At 38.1% G+C, this 20,967-nt stretch overlaps 1 protein-coding gene and 1 non-coding gene across 2 annotated transcripts; one reads left to right on the top strand and one right to left on the bottom strand.

Annotated features, from left to right (window-relative positions):
* Positions 1–830: 830 nt before the first annotated feature.
* On the bottom strand, positions 831–3,398 carry LOC112796649 (protein NRT1/ PTR FAMILY 2.8-like). The gene is made up of 3 exons (XM_025839206.3): positions 3,163–3,398; positions 2,844–3,061; positions 831–2,449 (listed from the first exon to the last, which is right to left on the bottom strand). The coding sequence occupies exons 1-3, from the start codon at positions 3,275–3,277 to the stop codon at positions 974–976; spliced, it is 1,809 nt and encodes a 602-aa protein (XP_025694991.1). The 5' UTR covers positions 3,278–3,398; the 3' UTR covers positions 831–973.
* A 12,000-nt stretch (positions 3,399–15,398) lies between these two features.
* On the top strand, positions 15,399–15,502 carry LOC112799444 (small nucleolar RNA R71). The gene has a single exon (XR_003201025.1). It is a non-coding gene; the product is annotated as a small nucleolar RNA R71 (small nucleolar RNA).
* Positions 15,503–20,967: the final 5,465 nt, after the last annotated feature.

Below are 20,967 nucleotides of genomic sequence, written 5' to 3'. Positions count from 1 at the left end.
AAGTGCTCATAAATTTATACAAAGAAAAAAAAAAGCTAAATTTAATAGTAGACAATTCAATCATAAAACTCAAAGAAATAAAAATAAAAATTTAGATTTCTCACTAATTTTTCTTTCTTTCTTTTTTTTTGTCTTTTTGTTTTGTATTGTTTTGCAGTGTGTCTGTCGATAAGTCTGCTTATAAAATGACAAAATATATGCAAAAATGCGTGTGAATATCACATCTATTTGTTTCTTTGTTCACACTGGTCTCAAGTGTGAATCTCATCTAATCTATCTAATAGTAGTGCATAAAATTAGTCAGTTGGAGAGTGAGTTGGTTTTTGTATAAATATCATCAATTTTTTATATTAGATTTTTACATGGAAATTATTGATTTCGAAACTCTGGCATGAGACACATACATACGGGTCAGAATTGAAAAGAATTTTTCAAAAACTTAATAATCTTCTTTCTTTAATTTAGAATAATCTCTGCAGTCTACACTAATGCTCATGCTGATGAAATTTAGTATATTGCACGAGTTTTAATTTTTTTTTTATGCACAGAAAAATCTTAATGTTTTATTATTTTAGAGGAAAGAAAGAAAAGGTAGGAAAGAAAGATAGTGGAAATTATATCACTAGAGAAGATATGAAACCAAAAAATAAAACTGAGGCATGTGCATAAAAATTCTGATGGCACAAAAAAAATTGTCAGTTTTTACCTTGATTTAAACATACAAATTTATATAATATGAAAATTAATAAGTGAACAGTTTAAAATTTTGTGTGAGAAATTAAAGTAACCAACTACAATCACTGGTGAAGGCTAGTTCATCAAACTTGATATCTAAATCTAAATTATGATCTGCAATATACCACACCTAATTAGCACAATACAGTCTTCAAGACAAAAAGATTGTTACAATCACACCTAACCTAAACAACAACAAAATAAAATGTAACAAATTAGCATGATCATGTTCCCTCTTTCATCTTGGATCAATTGTTATGTCAAATTCCTTCTCTTGAGGTGGCTCTCCATTCTGCTGATTTGGTATTGAATTCTTTGGCTGCACCTTTTTTGTATCATTGCTAGGTTTTTTACCCAAGAAATGGCTAGCAAAGAAATTGAAGTAAACAAAATTCAAAACACCAAGTGCAGCAATGAGATAATAGTAGTAATCAAGCTTATTGTCATTCAAATCATGTCCACCAAGCCATGAATTTCTCCCACCATGTGATGTAGCTTTATGGATAATGTTCACAATCAATGATCCTAAGTAGTTTGCAACTGACAAGCTCAGAAAGAAAACAGCACCAGCCACAGTCCTCATGCTCTCAGGCATCTCCGTTGTGAAGAATTCCATTATGGACACGGCAGCGAAGGCTTCGTTGAGACCCGACAGCGCAAACTGTGGCAGCAGCACTGCGAAGCTCATCGGCGAAGCAAATGATTTTGCTCTCAAAGCTGAGTCGCGGCGTTTCTGCTCGACGATCGCGGCCACAAGCATGCACAAAATTGACAAAAGAATCCCAATTCTGATTCTTAGGCTCATGCTTAACCGAGTAGCCCTTTTGTTAATTTTCTTTGTCACTCGAATGTAGATGCATTCATAGATGTAGATCCAAATTGAAAGTGCTACCATTGAGAACAAGTTCATCCAACCTGGTGGAACTTTGAAATGTTTCCCAATTGATCTGTTTGTTTGAATAACTTGAAGAACACCAAATGTGTTCTGCTGATCCATTACAATGAAGCAACAGATTCCTGTCACCCAAACTGGTAGAATTCCCAATAAGCATTTTAATTCTTCAACTTGATGCAAGCTACAAAGCCTCCAAACATTTTTAGGCTTCAATTGTTCATTCAACTCACTAGGATCAGAAATTATAGCAGCCTTCTCAAGAAATTTGAACCTCTCTGTACGAACAAGCCTAACATTGTTGTGGTCCGATTCTGATGGAGCAGGATCATAGTAACGTGTTCTATCAGAGGTCTTAAGCTTGCACTTTCGACACGCTGCAGTGATCACCTTTGCCATATCAGAGAAGACACTCCCCTGAGGCTTCTTTCGAATGTAAGTGTGCCGGCCGATTAAGAAGATTGCTATTGAGAAAGCAAGGCAGAGTGTTGGAATGGCGAATCCTAAGGTCCAGCTAACATTGGTTTGAATGTAGACAACGCCAGTTAGCGCGATCACAAGTGCAATGGTGAAGGTGAAGTACCACCAATTGAAAAAACTTTCCAATTGTGCCCTGCCTTTCTCTGTTTTGGTATCGAATTGATCAGCGCCAAATGCAATGTTGCACGGCCTAATTCCACCTGCGCCAACAGATAACATGGCGAGGGCGAAAAAGAGTATACCAAGCTGCCACGGTTGTGGCCACTGGCAATGTGGCCTATTAGTGCAGTTAGCAGGCCTCAATTGATGTATACCTGCTGTTAGGGTCATTATCAATATACCCTGTTCATGTAATTCATGTTCTACCCCATGTTAATAACTCAACCAATAAAATATTTAACAATTTCACAATAGAATAAATGATCATTTCTTATCATTAAGAATTTAAGCACAGAACACATAAACTAACGTAACTGTTTGATAAACTACCCTATTTAATGAGTATCAAAGTCAAAATGATAAGCATTGGATTTTTTTAAGATCAGAAATGATAATTTATTCTATCAAAATACATCTCTTGGGTTTTAACTTATTTCGACTTAAAAGTTCATTAGAGTAACTCCTTGACATAAATCCTAGTTTGTTAATGTTACACTACCAAAAGGGGGAAATATAATAATGAAATAAAACATTATCCTGGTAATTGTGACATTGATGTGATGATTGATTTGCTTACCAGAAGTGATGCAATGGAGCCAAATAAGAGGGTGCGAAACCTTCCCAAATAAGTATCAGAAATGAAAGCACCGATTATGGATGCAACATTGGATGATCCATTCCAAATTTGAACCACATTCACCACAAATATCGCACTCAAATTGTACCTCGTTAGCAGGTACATCGTCAGATTCGATATCAAACTCATTGATGCCAATTTTTCGAACGACTCATTACCTTGAAAAACCCAAATTAAGCAACAAAATTATAAAAAAGATTAGGGTTTTGCTAATTAATATTATGGAAAAATCGTTCTTTTTCTTTTGTTCTTTTTTTACCAATAATGTAGTAGACTGATCTCCATCCTCCTGCTTCTTGTGTCTCTGGTGCAGATGCATGCTCATCTTGTATTTGTTCCTCTTCACATGAAGAATTGGTTGTTGCATTCTCCATTTCCTTCCTTGAGTTATGGTTCCAACTCGGTTCATCTCTTTCACACACACACAGTCTAATATGTTATTGTTTGTCTATTTATATGTAGTCTCATAATGCCACGTCAAAAATTTGTGAGTGCTTTTAGCTTCCAGTCCTCAAACAAACTCACGAATTTGCATGCAAAAAAGTCAAAGGTGGCTAGGGTTACTTTGAAATATCAAGATTGTTCATTCACGTGATTTTATTTAGAAACTAATTAAAATATAAAAATGTTATCTGCGGACTAGAATCAACTTTTAAAATTAATTTTTATGTATTTGTATAATATATGTATAATTTAATTTATTTTTAATGTGTATTTTATATTTTAATATGTATTTTATAGTGATAAATAATTTTAATAGTTAAATTTAATATACTTTACGAGACTACGACTAGCATAATTAATTTAAATAATAATAAGTATTTTAATTTATATAAATTTTAAATGAGTTTAATTTTAATACATAAAATATTTTACATAACTATTTGCTATGTCTATTTGTTGATAATAATTCATGCAATCAATTTAAAAAATATTATATATATATATAATTAACTACCAAATATAAAATAAGAATTAAAATAAAAAATATATATTAAAAAATATAAAATAATAAATATATATACGTGAATAATTTAATCACTAATTTTGCTACATGCATAATATTTTTATCAAATATTTTAATTGAATTGTCAATGATAATACTAATATTTCAATTGAGATTACTAGAAGTAAATCAATGAAACACTAGGATGAAGATAGATTAAAAATGTCACGTGGCTTTTTATGTTAATTTTGTTTTTAGCATGTGTTGAATTATAAGCTTAATATTTAGCCACCGGAAAGCAGAGTTTGGGATGGATCAATATTCAATACAATAAGAGTGAAGATAGGAGCATCCTTAGCTACTATATCACTGTCAAAAACAAACTTTCTCATGGATCCACGCAGTGAAAACAGGAGCATCCCTAGACCCTAGTACATTACAAATAACAATTTATCGACAATTCAACACCGAGTAAACTACCATAGTACTATTTTACTTAAAAAAAAAACTTACTTTCTAGAAAACAGTCTTAAAAAGATATTTTAATTTTTTAAAAATAATTTTAATTTGACAGACTAAACTAAATATAAGAAGATATATTCGAAAAAGAATTTTATAAATTTCTAGATATCAAAATTTGGTAATTAAATAATCTTTTATACAAATAAAAAAATATATTAAAAAAATATAGAAATAAATATTTTTTATTTTTATATATCTTTTAAATAACTCTTCAAATGTTTTTAAGAAAAAAAATGCATCAAATCCAATGGTATATTTGATTGAATTAAGATTAATTTTAAAATATTAAATGTGATTTTTTTTCCTCCAAAAGATATTTTTTATCAAAAATAAAATCTTTTAAAATTCAAATAATAATTTAAAATGCAAAAAGAAATAGAAATTATCAAAATATTTCCTTTAATTTAATAACTAGTGTATGTATCCATGCAATGTACAAAAAATATTTAATATTATATCTATATCTGAAATATTTTTTAATAAAAAAATATTCTTCAACATATTAAATTTTAAAATCAAACTCAATTTATGTTTTTTTATTCATGTGAATAATAAACAATACTACATAATAAAAAAATTCACAAAATAATTGAATTAATTAAAAAAAATTATAATATGCATTAAATTAATAATGTCTTAATTTTGATCATATATGATAAATTTTAATGTTTTTAAACCTCAAAATAAAATAGAAAAATTCAAGTAAATGGAATTGTTTTCGTGCAATAATTAGTCTTCATCTCTACTGTATTTATTTAGCATCGTACCGATTCACGTCAGTCATTATACTCCTAAAATTTTTTTGTTGTAATACAGTTTGAGTTTTTGTTTTTTTTTTTTTTTACTAAAAATAAGGAAATTTAAATCCACGACCTTTTTAGATGAGTATGAAGGGACTATACGATTAGAGCTAGGGGTGCACATGGAGTCGGGTGAAGTCGAGTTCGCGTTGGCCCAGACCCGACCCTAAATAATGACCGAGTCTATTTATGAGACCCTTACTCGATCCTATACCCGATGAAATCGTGTTACTTTCGGGCCACACTAAAGCCGGGTCTAGACCGAGTGAAGTCCGGGTCTTGATCAACTTTATCACGACATCACCAAAAGTTAGATTCTACATCTCTTAGACCTCTAAATTTTGAAAAATAATTATTCCATAACATCACAACATTCACATAATAATAAGGGCAAAAAACAGAAATAAGCCAAGGGAGCAAAAAATTATATGAATCAGCCAAACTGAAAATTGCTTCACGAATCAGGCAAAGCACATTACTATGTAATTCGAACTAGCTTGATTCGAACTCCATAAACACATAATTCGAACCTACTTGGTTCGAACTACATGTAATATAATTCGAACTTGGTTGGTTCGAATTACACTTGAGTTCCATTCCCTTAGTAATTCGAACCGAGTTGGTTCGAATTACTCTCAAATTGCATCAAAACGTAATTCGAACCAGGCTGGTTCGAATTACTAAGCATGGGATCCTAAGTATTTTTGTTGAATGCACACGGCAATAAATAAATCTACAATTTAAATTAATACGTATGCGGAAATTAAATAATATCAAAACGCAAAGTACTGATATTTTCATAGTAAATGATAGACGATAAAGCAATAAGTAACACAGACATACATCAACTGATAAATACATAGACGAAGATAGGTAACATACAACATGGCACACTAATCATCTAAATAGGTGCGACCCCGTGAAGCAACGACGTGGTACTCATGTCCTCTGACCTCTCCGGATAAGGGGCTCATCATCCTCGATCTCATCCTCCTCGTCCTGCGGGGCTGCATGTGCAGGCGTCCTAGGCTGGACACGTAACGGTCGGGATGAAGACGGCCCGGCAACTGAATGTGACCCAGCAGTATGTGCCGAAGCTGGGGTACCACCCAAAGCAAAATAGTCAGGAGGAGGCACGGAAGGAGGGTCATTCAGATCGACATCTAACGGTCCTTGTGTCCCCATCGTCTGACTCCGGCCACGAGCAGCCTCATCCTCTTGCATGATGGCACTGATCTCATCGAGGAACTGTGGTCCACCAAAATTTGCATCAAGACCAACACCGGCAAGGAAGTCTGAGAACGTGCTGCCCAGACTCACCCGTGGCGTACTCTCCTGAAGTGTCTGGTCGTCATCGGGAACACCAACGAAGTAATCTTAGAGGGGCCCCTCCCCAAGTCTAGCCTCATTATGGGCAGAGGGATCTCCGATAGCATACCCCTCTCCACCCTGCCCGCCATGATGGCGACTAACAACCCCGACTGCAGCCCCTCTCCCACCGGCCACGTCACAAAGATCACCATCGTCGTGCCCCATAACAGGCGCCCTCCGTCTGCCTCCATGCCTCGTCCTCGACCACAACCCCAACCTGCCTCATCAGCCTCCTGAATAGCCTGGTCTAGCCACCTCCACTCACGCTGGCTCCGTCGTGTCCCGAGTCGAGCTCTCCTCTCTGTCTGACGCCTATCAGGGACGTCGTCAACTCGATCCATGTCAGGAACTAGCCCAGGACCCCTCTGTGATGCCTCCACAGGAATAGGAACGCCCCTCGGATCCCCCAAATACATCTCTGGTGACAAGAACCTCTTTCCAAGCTGACACCACCAATCTAGGTATGTGTCCAACGGTCTAGGGTCCGCAACAACATCGAACCGGAGGACGTGGTCCGCACGACTCTCCCAATGAAGATGCCAATGCTGCAAAGCAGACGGGGCTGGACACCACCGAACTGTGGTAGAACCCTATCTATCTGATGCCACTCTATGACGGCAAAGTATATCAGTGACATCACAGATCGCCATAGCGCCGTGTGTCGAGGCTCCAACGCCTCCGGATGCACAAATGCAGTACCTCGGGGGAGCTATACGGCATCCAGATAAACTGCACAAAAGTTACATTGTCAAGCAAACTATTTATACAAAATCTTAAAGTCTAGTTATTTAAATAAAAGTAACCAAAAGTATACTCACATCCCTGGGTTGTAACATGTCTATCTGCAGTCTCCACATCTGCACTCTAGGACCCTTCTCGCTAACGAAAGGGTTGTAACCTGACCACCTGCATCGGACATGGGTGTTATTTCTAATTAAAAGTATGACAGAATTGTAAAACAGCACAAGCGTACATCAACATTAGCTAATTTAACTTGAAATAGAACAATAGATTACCTCGATGCCAAAGTCAGCTGCACATATCATACCCAGCAGGCCTAAACCTTGGAAAGCGTCAGAATATCCAGGACTGAAGTAGCTGAAGTGGGCTCACTAACTTCATCACATGTTGGTTTGCCACTCGGCACATGCACCGGTACAACCATGCCAATGCTGTAGACCCCCAACTATAGGAACCCATCTCCTCAAGCCTAGCTACGTAGGGAAGCCATCTGATGTGAATGCGGTTGCCAGACTTGTCGGCAAACAGCTGAGTGCCCAACAACATCATGATATAGGCACGAGCAAAGCGCCACACGGTGTCCTCATCGGCTCCCTTAGGGCACTCTCCAAATGTCTCCTTGAACCAGCTGCAGTTTACTGCGAACTTCTGAACCTGGCTCGGAGGAGGAATCACTCCAAGCAACTCCTCGAACCACACCCAAGCAAGACATCCACCCTCGATATATATATGGAAATCCGTAAGGTAACCGCTGACATAACGGCCGTCCACTGCCAACCCCAACTGGTACGCCACGTCCTGAAGCGTGATCGTGCACTCTCCGAAGGGCATATGGAAAGTGTGCGTCTCAGGACTCCACCGCTCCATGAAGGCACTGAGAAGGGGCTCATCTATCCAAAACCATCTATCATTTAGCCTCGCTAGATGGTATAACCCCACCATCTGCAAGTACGACACATACCACTCATCGAGTCGCATGCCCTGTTGCCGCCGCATGCTCCTGATGCATCTCTGTGGCTGGGCATTACATGGACCGCATTAGTAGATCGACATAGAAAACTAGTAACAAAAATGAGTAATAACAGAAACCACTTATCGAAACCAATAACACAATATACATATGAAACCAATATAACAAACCACATGCTTAAACCGCTAACATAAACCGGAAGCTAATCCACTTACGAAAACACACATGCAAATCCACTATCATAAACCGCACATAAAACCACATGATAAAACTCTTCCAATACCACCTAAAGTAATCCGCCAACATAAAGCATCAACAAAATAACTATAAAAAAATCACTAACATAAACCGCTAACTAAAACCACATACAAAACCTCTAAAAAAACCACTTGCAATACCACTACGATAAATGGTGGACGAAATTGTGATCCATATTCTTTTGTACTTGTATGAAATTATTATTGTGGCACCAGTTGAATTCACAACTCCGTTCAACTAACCAGCAAGTGTACTGGGTCGTCCAAGTAATAAACCTTACGTGAGTAAGGGTCGATCCCACAGAGATTGTTGGTATGAAGCAAGCTATGGTCACCTTGTAAATCTCAGTTAGGCAGATTAATTTGGTTTATGGGTTTTCGAAAATAGAAATAAGGAAATAGAAAATAATAAAAAGGATAGAAATACTTATGCAGATTCATTGGTGGGAATTTCAGATAAGCGGATGGAGATACTGTATGGCTCAAGGACGCCTACTTTTCTACTGCTTCAACTCAATCCTTCTTACTCCTTTCCATGGCAAGCTGTGTATAGGGGTTCACCATCAGCGGTGGCTACTTTGAATCCTCTCGGGAAAATGATCCTATGCGGCTGTCACTCGCATGGCTAATCGTCTGGAGGCATCACCCATGGTTGATGGCTACATCCCATCCTCGCAGTGAAAACTACGCTCACGCGCTCTGTCACAGCACGGCTAATCACTGGTTGGTTCCCGCTCCTACTGGAATAGAATCCCTTGATTCTTTTGCGTCTGTCACTAACGCCCAGCACTTGCGAGTCTGAAGCACGTCACAGTCATTCATTACCAGAATCCTACTCGGAATACCACAGACAAGGTGAGACTTTCCGGATTCCCAGGATCCTACTCGGAATACCACAGACAAGGTGAGACTTTCCGGATCCTCATAAATGCCGCCATCTATCTAGCTTATACCACGAAGATTCTGTTGGGGAATCTAAGAGATACACATTCAAGCTCTGTTGCATGTAGAACGGAAGTGGTTGTCAATCACGTGCGTTCATAAGTGAGAATGATAATGAGGGTTACTTATCATCACATTCATCATGTTCTTGGGTACGAATGAATATCTTGGAATAAGAATAAGAGAGATTTGAATAAAAGAGAATAGAATTGCATTAATACTTGAGGTACAGCAGAGCTCCACACCCTTAATCTATGGTGTGCAGAAACTCCACCGTTGAAAATACACAAGCAAAGGGTTCAGGCATGGCCGAATGGCCAGCCCCCATGATCTGAGAACTAATCGTCCCAAGATAGATAATACACTAGTAAAAAGTCCTATTTATAATAAACTAGCTACTAGGGTTTACATGAGTAAGTAATTGATGCATAAATCCACTTCCGGGGCCCACTTGGTGTATGTTTGGGCTGAGCTTGATCTATCCACGAGCTGAGGCATTTATTGGAGTTGAACTCCGAGTTATGACGTGTTTTGGGCGTTCAACTCCGGATCATGACGTTTTTCTGGCGTTTAACTCCAGACAGCAGCATGTACTTGGCGTTCAACGCCAAGTTACGTCGTCAATCTCCAAATAAAGTATGGACTATTATATATTGCTGGAAAGCTCTGGATGTCTACTTTCCAACGCCGTTGAGAGCGCGCCATTTGAAGTTCTGTAGCTTCAGAAAATCCATTTCGAGTTCAGGGAGGTCAGATTCCAACAGCATCAGCAGTCCTTTTGTCAGCCTTTTTCAGAGTTTTGCTCAAGTCCCTCAATTTCAGCCAGAATTTACCTGAAATCACAGAAAAACACACAAACTCATAGTAAAGTCCAGAAATGTGAATTTAACATAAAAACTAATGAAAACATCCCTAAAAGTAGCTCAAACTTACTAAAAACTATCTAAAAACAATGCCAAAAAGCGTATAAATTATCCGCTCATCACAACACCAAACTTAAATTGTTGCTTGTCCCCAAGCAACTGAAAATCAAATAGGATAAAAAGAAGAGAATATACTATAAAGTCCAGAATATCAATGAATATTAATTTAATTAGATGAGCGGGACTTGTAGCTTTTTGCTTCTGAACAGTTTTGGCATCTCACTTTTTCCTTTGAAGTTCAGAGTGATTGGCGTCTCTGGAAACTTTAGAATTTTGGATAGTGTTATTGACTTTCCTAGTTAAGCATGTTGATTCTTGAACACAGCTACTTATGAGTCTTGGCCGTGGCCCTAAGCACTTTGTTTTCCAGTATTACCACCGGATACATAAATGCCACAGACACATAACTAGGTGAACCTTTTCAGATTGTGACTTAGCTTTGCTAGAGTCCCCAGTTAGTGGTGTCCAGAGCTCTTAAGCACACTCTTTTGCTTTGGATCACGACTTTAACCACTCAATCTCAAGCTTTTCACTTGGACCTTCATGACACAAGCACATGGTTAGGGACAGCTTGATTTAGCCGCTTAGGCCTGGATTTAATTTCCTTAGGCCCTCCTATCCATTGATGCTCAAAGCCTAGGATCCTTTTTACCCTTGCCTTTTGGTTTTAAGGGCTATTGGCTTTTTCTACTGCTCCTTCTTTTTTTCTTTCTATTTTTTTTCGCCATTTTTTTTGTAAGCTTTTGCTTTTTCACTGCTTTTTCTTGCTTCAAGAATCAATTTCATGGTTTTTTTCAGATCATCAATAACATTTCTCTTTGTTCATCATTCTTTCAAGAGCCAACAATTTTAACACTCATAAACAACAAGATCAAAAGACATATGCACTGTTCAATCATTCATTCAGAAAACAAAAAGTATTGTCACCACATCAATATAATTAAACTAAATTCAAGGATGAATTCGAGATTTATGTACTTCTTGTTCTTTTGAATTAAAACATTTTTCATTTAAGAGAGGTGAAGGATTTAATGGATTTTATTCATAGCTTTAAGGCATGGTTACATACTAATGATCATGAAGTAGAGACACAAAACATAGATAAACACAATATTAAAAACCGAAAACAGAAAGAAATAAAGAACAAGGAATGAATCCACCTTTAGTGGCATCTTCTTCTTGAAGGACCAATGATGTTCTTCAGCTCTTCTATGTCTCTTCCTTGTCTTTGTTGCTCCTCCCTCATTGCTCTTTGATCTTCTCTTATTTCTTGGAGAATGATGGAGTGCTCATGATGTTCTACCCTTAATTGTTCCATATTGTGGCTCAAATCTTCTAAGGAGGTGTTGAGTTGCTCCCAATAGTTGTTGGGAGGAAAGTGCATTCCTTGAGGCATCTCAGGAATTTGTTGATGATGAGCTTCCTCATGCACTTCTTGAGGGCCGTGAGGAGCTTCTCTTGCTTGCTCCATCCTTTTCTTGGTGATGGGCTTGTCTTTCTTCAATGGGGGTATCTCCTTCTATGATGACTCCAACTGAGTAACACAGATGGCAAATAAGGTGAGGGAATGCTAGTCGTGCCATGGGTGAAGGCTTGTCGGCTATTTTGTAGAGTTCATTGGAGATGACCTCATGAACTTCTACTTCCTCTCCAACCATGATGCTGTGAATCATGATGGCCCGATCCACAGTAACTTCAGATCGGTTGCTAGTAGGAATGATGGATCTTTGAATGAACTCCAACCATCCTCTAGCCACAGGCTTGAGATCCAGTCTTCTTAGTTGAACTGGCTTGCCTTTGGAGTCTATTCTCCATTGGGCTCCTTCCACACATATGTCCATTAGGACTTGGTCCAACCTTTGGTTAAAGTTGACCCTTCTAGTGTAAGGGCGTTCATCTCCTTGCATCATAGGCAAGTGAAACGCCAACCTCACATTTTCCGGACTAAAATCTAAGTATTTCCCCCGAACCATTGTGAGATAGTTCTTTGGATTCGGGTTCATACTTTGATCATGGTTCCTAGTGATCCATGCATTGGCATAGAACTCTTGAACCATCATTATTCCGACTTGTTGCATGGGGTTGGTTAGGACTTCCCAACCTCTTCTTTGGATTTCATGTCGGATTTCCGGATACTCATTCTTTTTGAGCTTGAAAGGGACCTCGGGGATCACCTTCTTCTTTGCCACAACATCATAGAAGTGGTCTTGATGGCTCTTGGAGATGAATATTTCCTTCTCCCATGACTCGGAGGTGGAAGCTTTTGTCTTCCCTTTCCCTTTTTTAGAGGATACTCCGGCCTTAGGTGCCATTGATGGTAATGGAAAAACAAAAAGCTTATGCTTTTACCACACCAAACTTAAAATTTTGCTCGCCCTCGAGCAAGAAAGAAAAGAAGAGTAGAAGAAGAAGAAGAGAAGATGGTAGAAAGGGAAAGAAGTAGGGTCGGCTATGTGGGAGAAGGAGGGGTTGCGTTGTGTGAAAATGAAGTAGAATGGAAGGGAATTTATAGGGAGAGGGAGGGTGGGTGTTCGGCCATTTTGGGTGGGAATGGGTGGGAAATAGAATTTGAATTTTATGAAGGTAGGTGGGGTTTATGGGGAAGAGTGGGTTGATGTGAATGGTGAATGGGGTAATTGGGAAGAGGAATTGAGGTGATTGGTGAAGGTTTTTGGGAAGTGTGATATGGGAAAGAGTGAAATGAGATTAGGATTAGGAGAGTGTGATTAGGATTAAAAGAAAAGGTGGGAATATGGTAGGTGGGGATCCTGTGGGGTCCACAGATCCTGAGGTGATCCTGTGGGGTCCACAGATCCTGAGGTGAAAAGAAATACCATTCCTTCACCAAATAGGCATGTAAAATGCCTTCGTGCATCATTCTGGCGTTTAAACGCCCATTGGTGCACGTTCTGGGCGTTCAACGCCCATGTAATGCATGTTTCTGGCGTTGAACGCCAGTTTCATGCTTGTTGCTGGCGTTCAACGCCAGCTTGTCTCCTCTAGGCACATTCCTGGCGTTCGGCGCCAGGATGTTGCTTGTTTCTGGCGTTCAGCGCCAGAATGATGCTCTGTTCTGGCGTTGAACGCCAGCCAGATGCATCTTACTGGCGTTGAACGCCAGCCCGTGCGTCCTCCAGGGTGAAAAATTTTTTTCTTCTGTTTTTGACTCTGTTTTTAATTCTTATGATTTTTTCGTGACTCCTCATGATCATGTACCTAATAAAACACAAAATAACAAAAAAATAAAATTTAGATAAATAAAATTGGGTTGCCTCCCAACAAGCGCTTCTTTAATGTCAATAGCTTGACAGTGGCTCTCATGGAGCCACAAGGTGATCAGGTCAATATTAGTGTGTAGTCCCAACACCAAACTTAGAGTTTGGATATGGGATCTTAACACCAAACTTAGAGTTTGGTTGTGGCCTCACAACACCAAACTTAGAGGTTGACTGTGTGGGCTCTTCTTGACTCTGAACTGAGAGAAGCTCTTCCGGCTTACTTTCTTTTGTCACAGAGGGATGGCCATGTGCCTTAAACACAAGGTAGTCCCCATTCAATTGAAGGACTAACTCACCTCTGTTGACATCTATCACAGCTTCTGCTGTGGCTAGGAAAGGTCTTCCAAGGATGATGCAATCATCCTCTTCCTTCCTAGTATCTAAGATTATGAAATCAGCAGGGATGTAAAGGCCTTTAACCTTTACTAACACGTCTTCTACTATTCCATAAGCTTGTCTCAATGATTTATCTGCCAATTGTAATGAGAACAAGGCAGGTTGTACCTCAATGATCCCCAGCTTCTCCATTACAGAGAGTGGCATAAGATTTATCCCTGACCCCAGATCACATAGAGCTTTTTCAAAGCTCATGGTGCCAATGGTACAAGGTATTAAGAACTTGCCAGGATCTTGTTTCTTTTGAGGTAGAGTTTTCTGAATCCAAGTATCTAGTTCACTAATGAGCAAGGGAGGTTCACTTTTCCAAGTCTCATTACCAAACAACTTGGCATTCAGCTTCATGATAGCTCCTAAGTATTGAGCGATTTGCTCTCCAGTCACATCTTCATCCTCTTCAGAGGAAGAATAGTCTTCAGAGCTCATGAATGGCAGAAGGAGATTTAATGGAATCTCTATGGTCTCTATATGAGCCTCAGATTCCTTTGGATCCTTAATAGGGAACTCCTTCTTGCTTGAGGGACGTCCCAGGAGGTCTTCCTCACTAGGATTTTCGTCCTCCTCCTCCCTTGTGCATTCGGCCACTTTGATCATATCAATGGCCTTGCACTCTCCTTTTGGATTCTCTTCTGTATTGCTTGGGAAAATACTGGGAGGAGTTTCAATAACTTTCTTACTCAGCTGGCCCACTTGTGCCTCCAGATTTCTGATGGAGGATCTTGTTTCATTCATGAAACTGAAAGTGGCCTTTGACAGATCAGAGACAATATTGGCTAAATTAGAAGTGTTTTGTTCTGAATTCTCTGTCTGTTGCTGAGAAGATGATGGATATGGCTTACTATTGCTCAGCCTATTGCGTCCACCATTGTTAAAGCCTTGTTGAGGCTTTTGTTGATCCTTCCAGGAGAAATTTGGATGATTTCTCCATGATGGATTATAGGTGTTTCCATAAGGTTCACTCATGTAATTAACCTCTGCCATGGCAGGGTTCTCAGGATCATAAGCTTCTTCAGAAGCTGTCTCTCTTAGTACTGTTGGATGCATGTTGCAATCCATTCAGATTTTGAGAGATCATGTTGACCTGTTGAGTCAAAACTTTGTTCTGAGCCAATATGGCATTCAGAGCATCAATTTCAAGAACTCCTTTCTTCTGAGGTATCCCATTATTCACGAAATTCCTCTCAGAGGTATACATGAACTGGTTGTTTGCAACCATGTCTATGAGTTCTTGAGCCTCTTCAGGCGTTTTCTTTAGGTGAATAGATCCACCTGCAGAATGGTCCAATGACATTTTCGAAAATTCAGAGAGACCATAATAGAATATATCTAATAGGGTCCATTCTGAAAACATGTCAGATGGACATCTTTTGGTCAATTGCTTGTATCTTTCCCAAGCTTCATAGAGGGATTCACCATCTTTTTGTTTGAAGGTTTGAACATCCACTCTCAGCTTGCTCAGCTTTTGAGGAGGAAAGAATTTATCCAAGAAGGCAGTGACCAGCTTATCCCAGGAGTCCAGGCTATCCTTAGGTTGTGAATCCAACCATATTCTAGCTCTGTCTCTTACAGCAAAAGGGAAAAGCATGAGTCTGTAGACTTCAGGATCAACTCCATTCGTCTTTACAGTCTCACAGATCTGCAAGAACTCAGTTAAAAACTGATAAGGATCTTCAGATGGAAGTCCATAAAACTTGCAGTTTTGTTGCATTAAAGCAACTAGTTGAGGCTTAAGCTCAAAGTTATTGGCTCCAATGGCAGGAATGGAGATGCTTCTTCCATCAAACTTGGATGTTGGCTTTGTGAAGTCACCAAGCATTCTCCTTGCATTATTATTATTATTTTCGACTGCCATCTCCTTCTCTTGTTCGAAAATTTCTGAAAGGTTATTTCTGGATTGTTGTAATTTAGCTTCTCTTAATTTTCTCTTCAGAGTCCTTTCAGGTTCTGGATCAATTTCAACAAGAGTGCCTTTTTCCCTGTTCCTGCTCATATGAAAGAGAAGAAAACAAGAAAAGAAAGAGGAATCCTCTATGTCACAGTATAGAGATTCCCTTATGTTAGTAGAAAGAGAAAGGGGTGGAAGAATCCAAACACAAGAGATATAAGAAGTTCGGATTCGTAGATGAAGAGAGGTGAAGAGAAGTGTTAGTAATTAATTAATTAAATAGAAAAAAAGAAGAGAAGAGAGATTTCGAAAATAATTTTTTGAAAAAGAGGTTAGTAATTTTCGAAAATCAAAGACAAAATATAATTAAAATTAAAATTTAAAACAAAAAGAATTTTTGAAAAAGAGAGGTTCAGGCATGGCCGAATGGCCAGCCCCCATGATCTGAGAACTAATCATCCCAAGATAGATAATACACTAGTAAAAAGTCCTATTTATAATAAACTAGCTACTAGGGTTTACATGAGTAAGTAATTGATGCATAAATCCACTTCCGGGGCCCACTTGGTGTATGTTTGGGCTGAGCTTGATCTATCCACGAGCTGAGGCATTTATTGGAGTTGAACTCCGAGTTATGACGTGTTTTGGGCGTTCAACTCCGGATCATGACGTTTTTCTGGCGTTTAACTCCAGACAGCAGCATGTACTTGGCGTTCAACGCCAAGTTACGTCGTCAATCTCCAAATAAAGTATGGACTATTATATATTGTTGGAAAGCTCTGGATGTCTACTTTCCAACGCCATTGAGAGCGCGCCATTTGGAGTTCTATAGCTCCAGAAAATCCATTTCGAGTGCAGGGAGGTCAGATTCCAACAGCATCAGCAGTCCTTTTGTCAGCCTTTTTCGGAGTTTTGCTCAAGTCCCTCAATTTCAGCCAGAATTTACCTGAAATCACAGAAAAACACACAAACTCATTGTAAAGTCCAGAAATGTGAATTTAACATAAAAACTAATGAAAACATCCCTAAAAGTAGCTCAAACTTACTAAAACTATCTAAAAACAATGCCAAAAAGCGTATAAATTATCCGCTCATCAATAAACCACTAACATAACCGCCACTAAAACCACATGCAAAATCATTAACTCAGATAAACTAATTGCAAAGAAGTGTTCTATCCACTAACCTCGTCGTTGATCACCCCGGCTATATGAGCGACTCCGTCCAACCGATATAGCCTTGCCGGATCATCTCCCATCGGAAGAGTTTTCTGTTCGAGTCTTTGTCGGATGGAATCTGGGTCGTTTTCTCTGGGATTTGGGTGGAATGGAGAAGTTGTTTGAATGAGGGTGATTCGAACTCCTTATATAGCTGAAAACTTAGTAATTCAAACCAGCCTGGTTTGAATTATGTTTTGATGCAATTTGAGAGTAATTCGAACCAACTCGGTTCGAATTACTAGGGGAGTGGAACTCAAGTGTAATTTGAACCAACCAAATTCGAATTATATTACATGTAGTTCGAACCAAGTAGGTTCGAATTATGTGTTTATGGAGTTTGAACCAAGCTAGTTCGAATTACATAGTAATGTGCTTTGGCTGATTCGTGAAGCAATTTTCAGTTTAGAGCATTGGCGTAATAAAATTTGAGTTAATTTTTTTATATAAATCAAAACAAAATTAAACAATTAAAATATTATCTAATTCATAAATATATATTAATTATAGTCATTAATTATAAAATTTAAAATTTCCTATTTTATACCCATAGTTATTTTTTTTTATATATGAATTTATATTCTTAAATTAATTATAATTTTTAAATTTTCATATTTTACACCCGTAATTATATCCTATTTTAGTATTGATGTTTATTTTCATACACGTTAGAATACATTTAATGATTATTTCTATACACGTTAGAAATATCTTTTATTCATATATATTCTATACTATTATAGTTAGACAACTATCATTAGCAAAAGGTAATTATAGATTTGTCTCAACCTATTATTTTATATTTACATATTTTTAAGACAATTTTTCAAATTTTAAAATCAAGCTTAAACCTATAAAACAAAACAAAAAAAGGTAAGGCTCAGTATATTTATAAAGTAAAAGAAGAATCGATAAAACGAAAGCAACCTGTTACGTTGGGTAACCAAAAATTAACGGGTTGGCCTTATTAGGTTAGTCCAATCGTCTGAAGGAGGAAGTCTTCGACTAGGTTCGTGTTAGGGAGCCGTCGTCCAACTTATGTGCGTGAAGGAATAGGAGGTGGTACCTACAAAGACACTCCGATGCCTAAGTCAGTAAGGGACTAAGCAGGTTTTGAGAGTATTAGAACTTAGAGATATCTGAGGGGTATCAGTGTATTTATAGTGGTGAACCAATAACCACCATTGGAGTAGTTCCACCTTTTAAGGAGGATAACCGTCCCTTTATCTTAGGAAAGTTGAGATATGACTCCTGGAAGTGGGTTGATAGATTTTAGAGGAAGTTACTTATTTGAATAAGGGTTATCTGCCAGCTAATCTTGGATCCCGACTTCTTTGGGGTGAAGTATGTGTCGAATCCGACCTCTTCTGTGGAGGTCGATTACGTGGGGAGGCCAATCTATGGATTGGGCCTTTTTATTTTATTTGGACCTGGGCTTTAGTGTTGGACCAGGGTATGAACAGTGCCCCTACTCGAGTCCGATCTCTTTTGCTTAAGAGTTGGATTCGAGTATTTAGACTCGGCTTGTAGCCAACGTGAAATGGGAACTGACGTGATTTTGAAACCGACATAATTTTAAAAATTTTCAACCGTCACGTCTAATCAAACGTCGCATCCGTTAGGAGTTTTGTATTTACACGTGGGGAGCAGTTACATTGGTAACGGCGCATATCTTTAATGATAGCCTCGTTTTACTGTTTTGCCCCTGTCATATTTATAAATACTTTTCCCTCTTCTTGCCTTGTTTCCTTTCTGAAAAAGAAACTACTTGCACACACTGAAAGACAGATGATGAATCCATATTTGACGATATATTTTTGTTTGATTTGAGTGGATTTCATCATATAAACCCACATTTATTCATGTAAATAGCATGCTTTTATGTTTTCTCTCTTGTGAAAACATGCTATTTTGAGCTTAAATTAGTGATTTTAATCTCACTTTTATGCCATTCGATGCCATGACATGTTTGTTGAGTGATGTTAGGTCCTAGAGGCAAGTTTGGCAAGGCAAAAGTGGAAGGAAGCATGTACAAAGGGAGAAAACATGAAGAAAACAAAGGAGAAGCACACATTGGAGTGTGCGTGCGCACAACCTACTGTGCGTACGCACAATATCCCGTGCGTACGTACAAGAGGAAAATCAGCATGTAAGCGTGCGCACACACCTGTGCGTACGCACAGGTCTCAGCGTGTGACTCATTTAATGGAAATCGTTGGGGGCGATTTCTAGGCCTCCAGAGCCCAGTTTTTGGACTTTCTGAAGCTGATTCTTCCTATATCTAAGAGGGCCTCACTCCATGTGAAAAGGGGAGAAATTAGGGTTAGTTTAGCATTATGTAGGTTGTTTTCTAGAGAGAAAAGCTCCCCCTTCTCTCTAGAAATTAGGGTTTTTAGTTTATTTTCTTTGTAACTCTCCTTTTTAATTATTGTTTTAATCTAATTTCTTCTAACTTTCCTTGTTTTCTTCTCTTAATTTCATTACTTTATCTTGTCATTTTCTCCATTCTTGCCATTTTTATGTATTTGCACTCTTGTTACTTTAATTTACATTTAATGCAATTTTATGTTTCATGCCTCTTTTATTGCTTTATTGAGTTGCTATCTTTATTTTCCTTGCTTGGTAGTTGTATTATTTACTATTTCTTGTCATTTATTATGCTTTCTTTTCATACCCACTAAGTGTTTGATAAAATGTTTGGTTGGATTTTTACATAGTTTTTCTCACTCTTGGTTGGGAAATTGTGTATTTTGGGTGAACTTGAGTGGTGGATGTCCATTCCACATTGTGTGAGGGTTGTTAATTAACTTGGTTTTCACTAACACTAGTCTTTCACTAAGTTAATTAATGAGTAGGCTAGGACTTGTGGATTGAGGTTCATTATGTCCTTTTGACTTATTCTCGATGTAGGGTTGACTAATTGGGATTAATCCACACACAATCACCATGTTTGTGGTCCATAACTAGGATAGCAAGCCCTAATTACCCAATCCTCACCAAGAGCCCTTTTAGTATTTAATTTCCAATTGCATTGCTTTTACTTGCATGTTAATTTTAATTACTTGCATATCAAGTTACTTTCTTGCATATTTACATTTCTTGCTATTTACATTTCCTGCCATCATCCAATCCCCCTTGTTCCCTCATAGCCAATAATGACACTTAATTGTAATTTCTAGGGAGAATGACCTGGGAGTCTAAATAATGTCGGTTATTGTGTTTTGATTGTGACATCTTCTGAGATTTAAATTTGATGGAGAATTACTTGTTGATCTAGGCTATACTTACAACGAATGAATTCTTCTACTTAGAGAAAACCTAGATCACCAAATAATTTTCTTCGTCAAATTTTGACGCCATTGCCGGGGAGTTGCAATGGTGTTGTGTTATTGGCTATTGTATATATGTTAATATATAAATAGCTTATTTTGATTGATTGCTTATTTTTGCTAGTTTTAGGTGTTTATTTTACTTGTTCTTATTACCTTTGATTTCTATTTCCTTTTTATCCTATGAATTCTCACCCATTGCATTGGGTGTTTTGTGCTATTGTGCCATAGGAATTGGGAATTTCAATTGTGTGTTACCTACATGGAATGAAAGGAATTCACAACAAGATGTGGGTGCATAAGCTTTGGAGTCTCAAAAGCCTTGGAGAATACAAGCTTGGTTGGAATTTCAAGGAGGTTTGATGAGAGCTCTCCATAAGTCCAACTTAAGGACACTAAACCAAAGTGCTAGATAGGTGGGAGATATCCCACCATGGTAACATTGTTCCAATCCTTCTCTTTTTGTATATATTTTGGCTTAGTTTCC

Source organism: Arachis hypogaea, chromosome 4 (genome assembly GCF_003086295.3).
Source record: "Arachis hypogaea cultivar Tifrunner chromosome 4, arahy.Tifrunner.gnm2.J5K5, whole genome shotgun sequence".
Classification (NCBI taxonomy): Eukaryota; Viridiplantae; Streptophyta; class Magnoliopsida; order Fabales; family Fabaceae; genus Arachis; species Arachis hypogaea.
The sequence above is the reverse complement of the archived record's forward strand: the minus strand, read 5'-3'. Positions and strand labels throughout refer to the sequence as shown.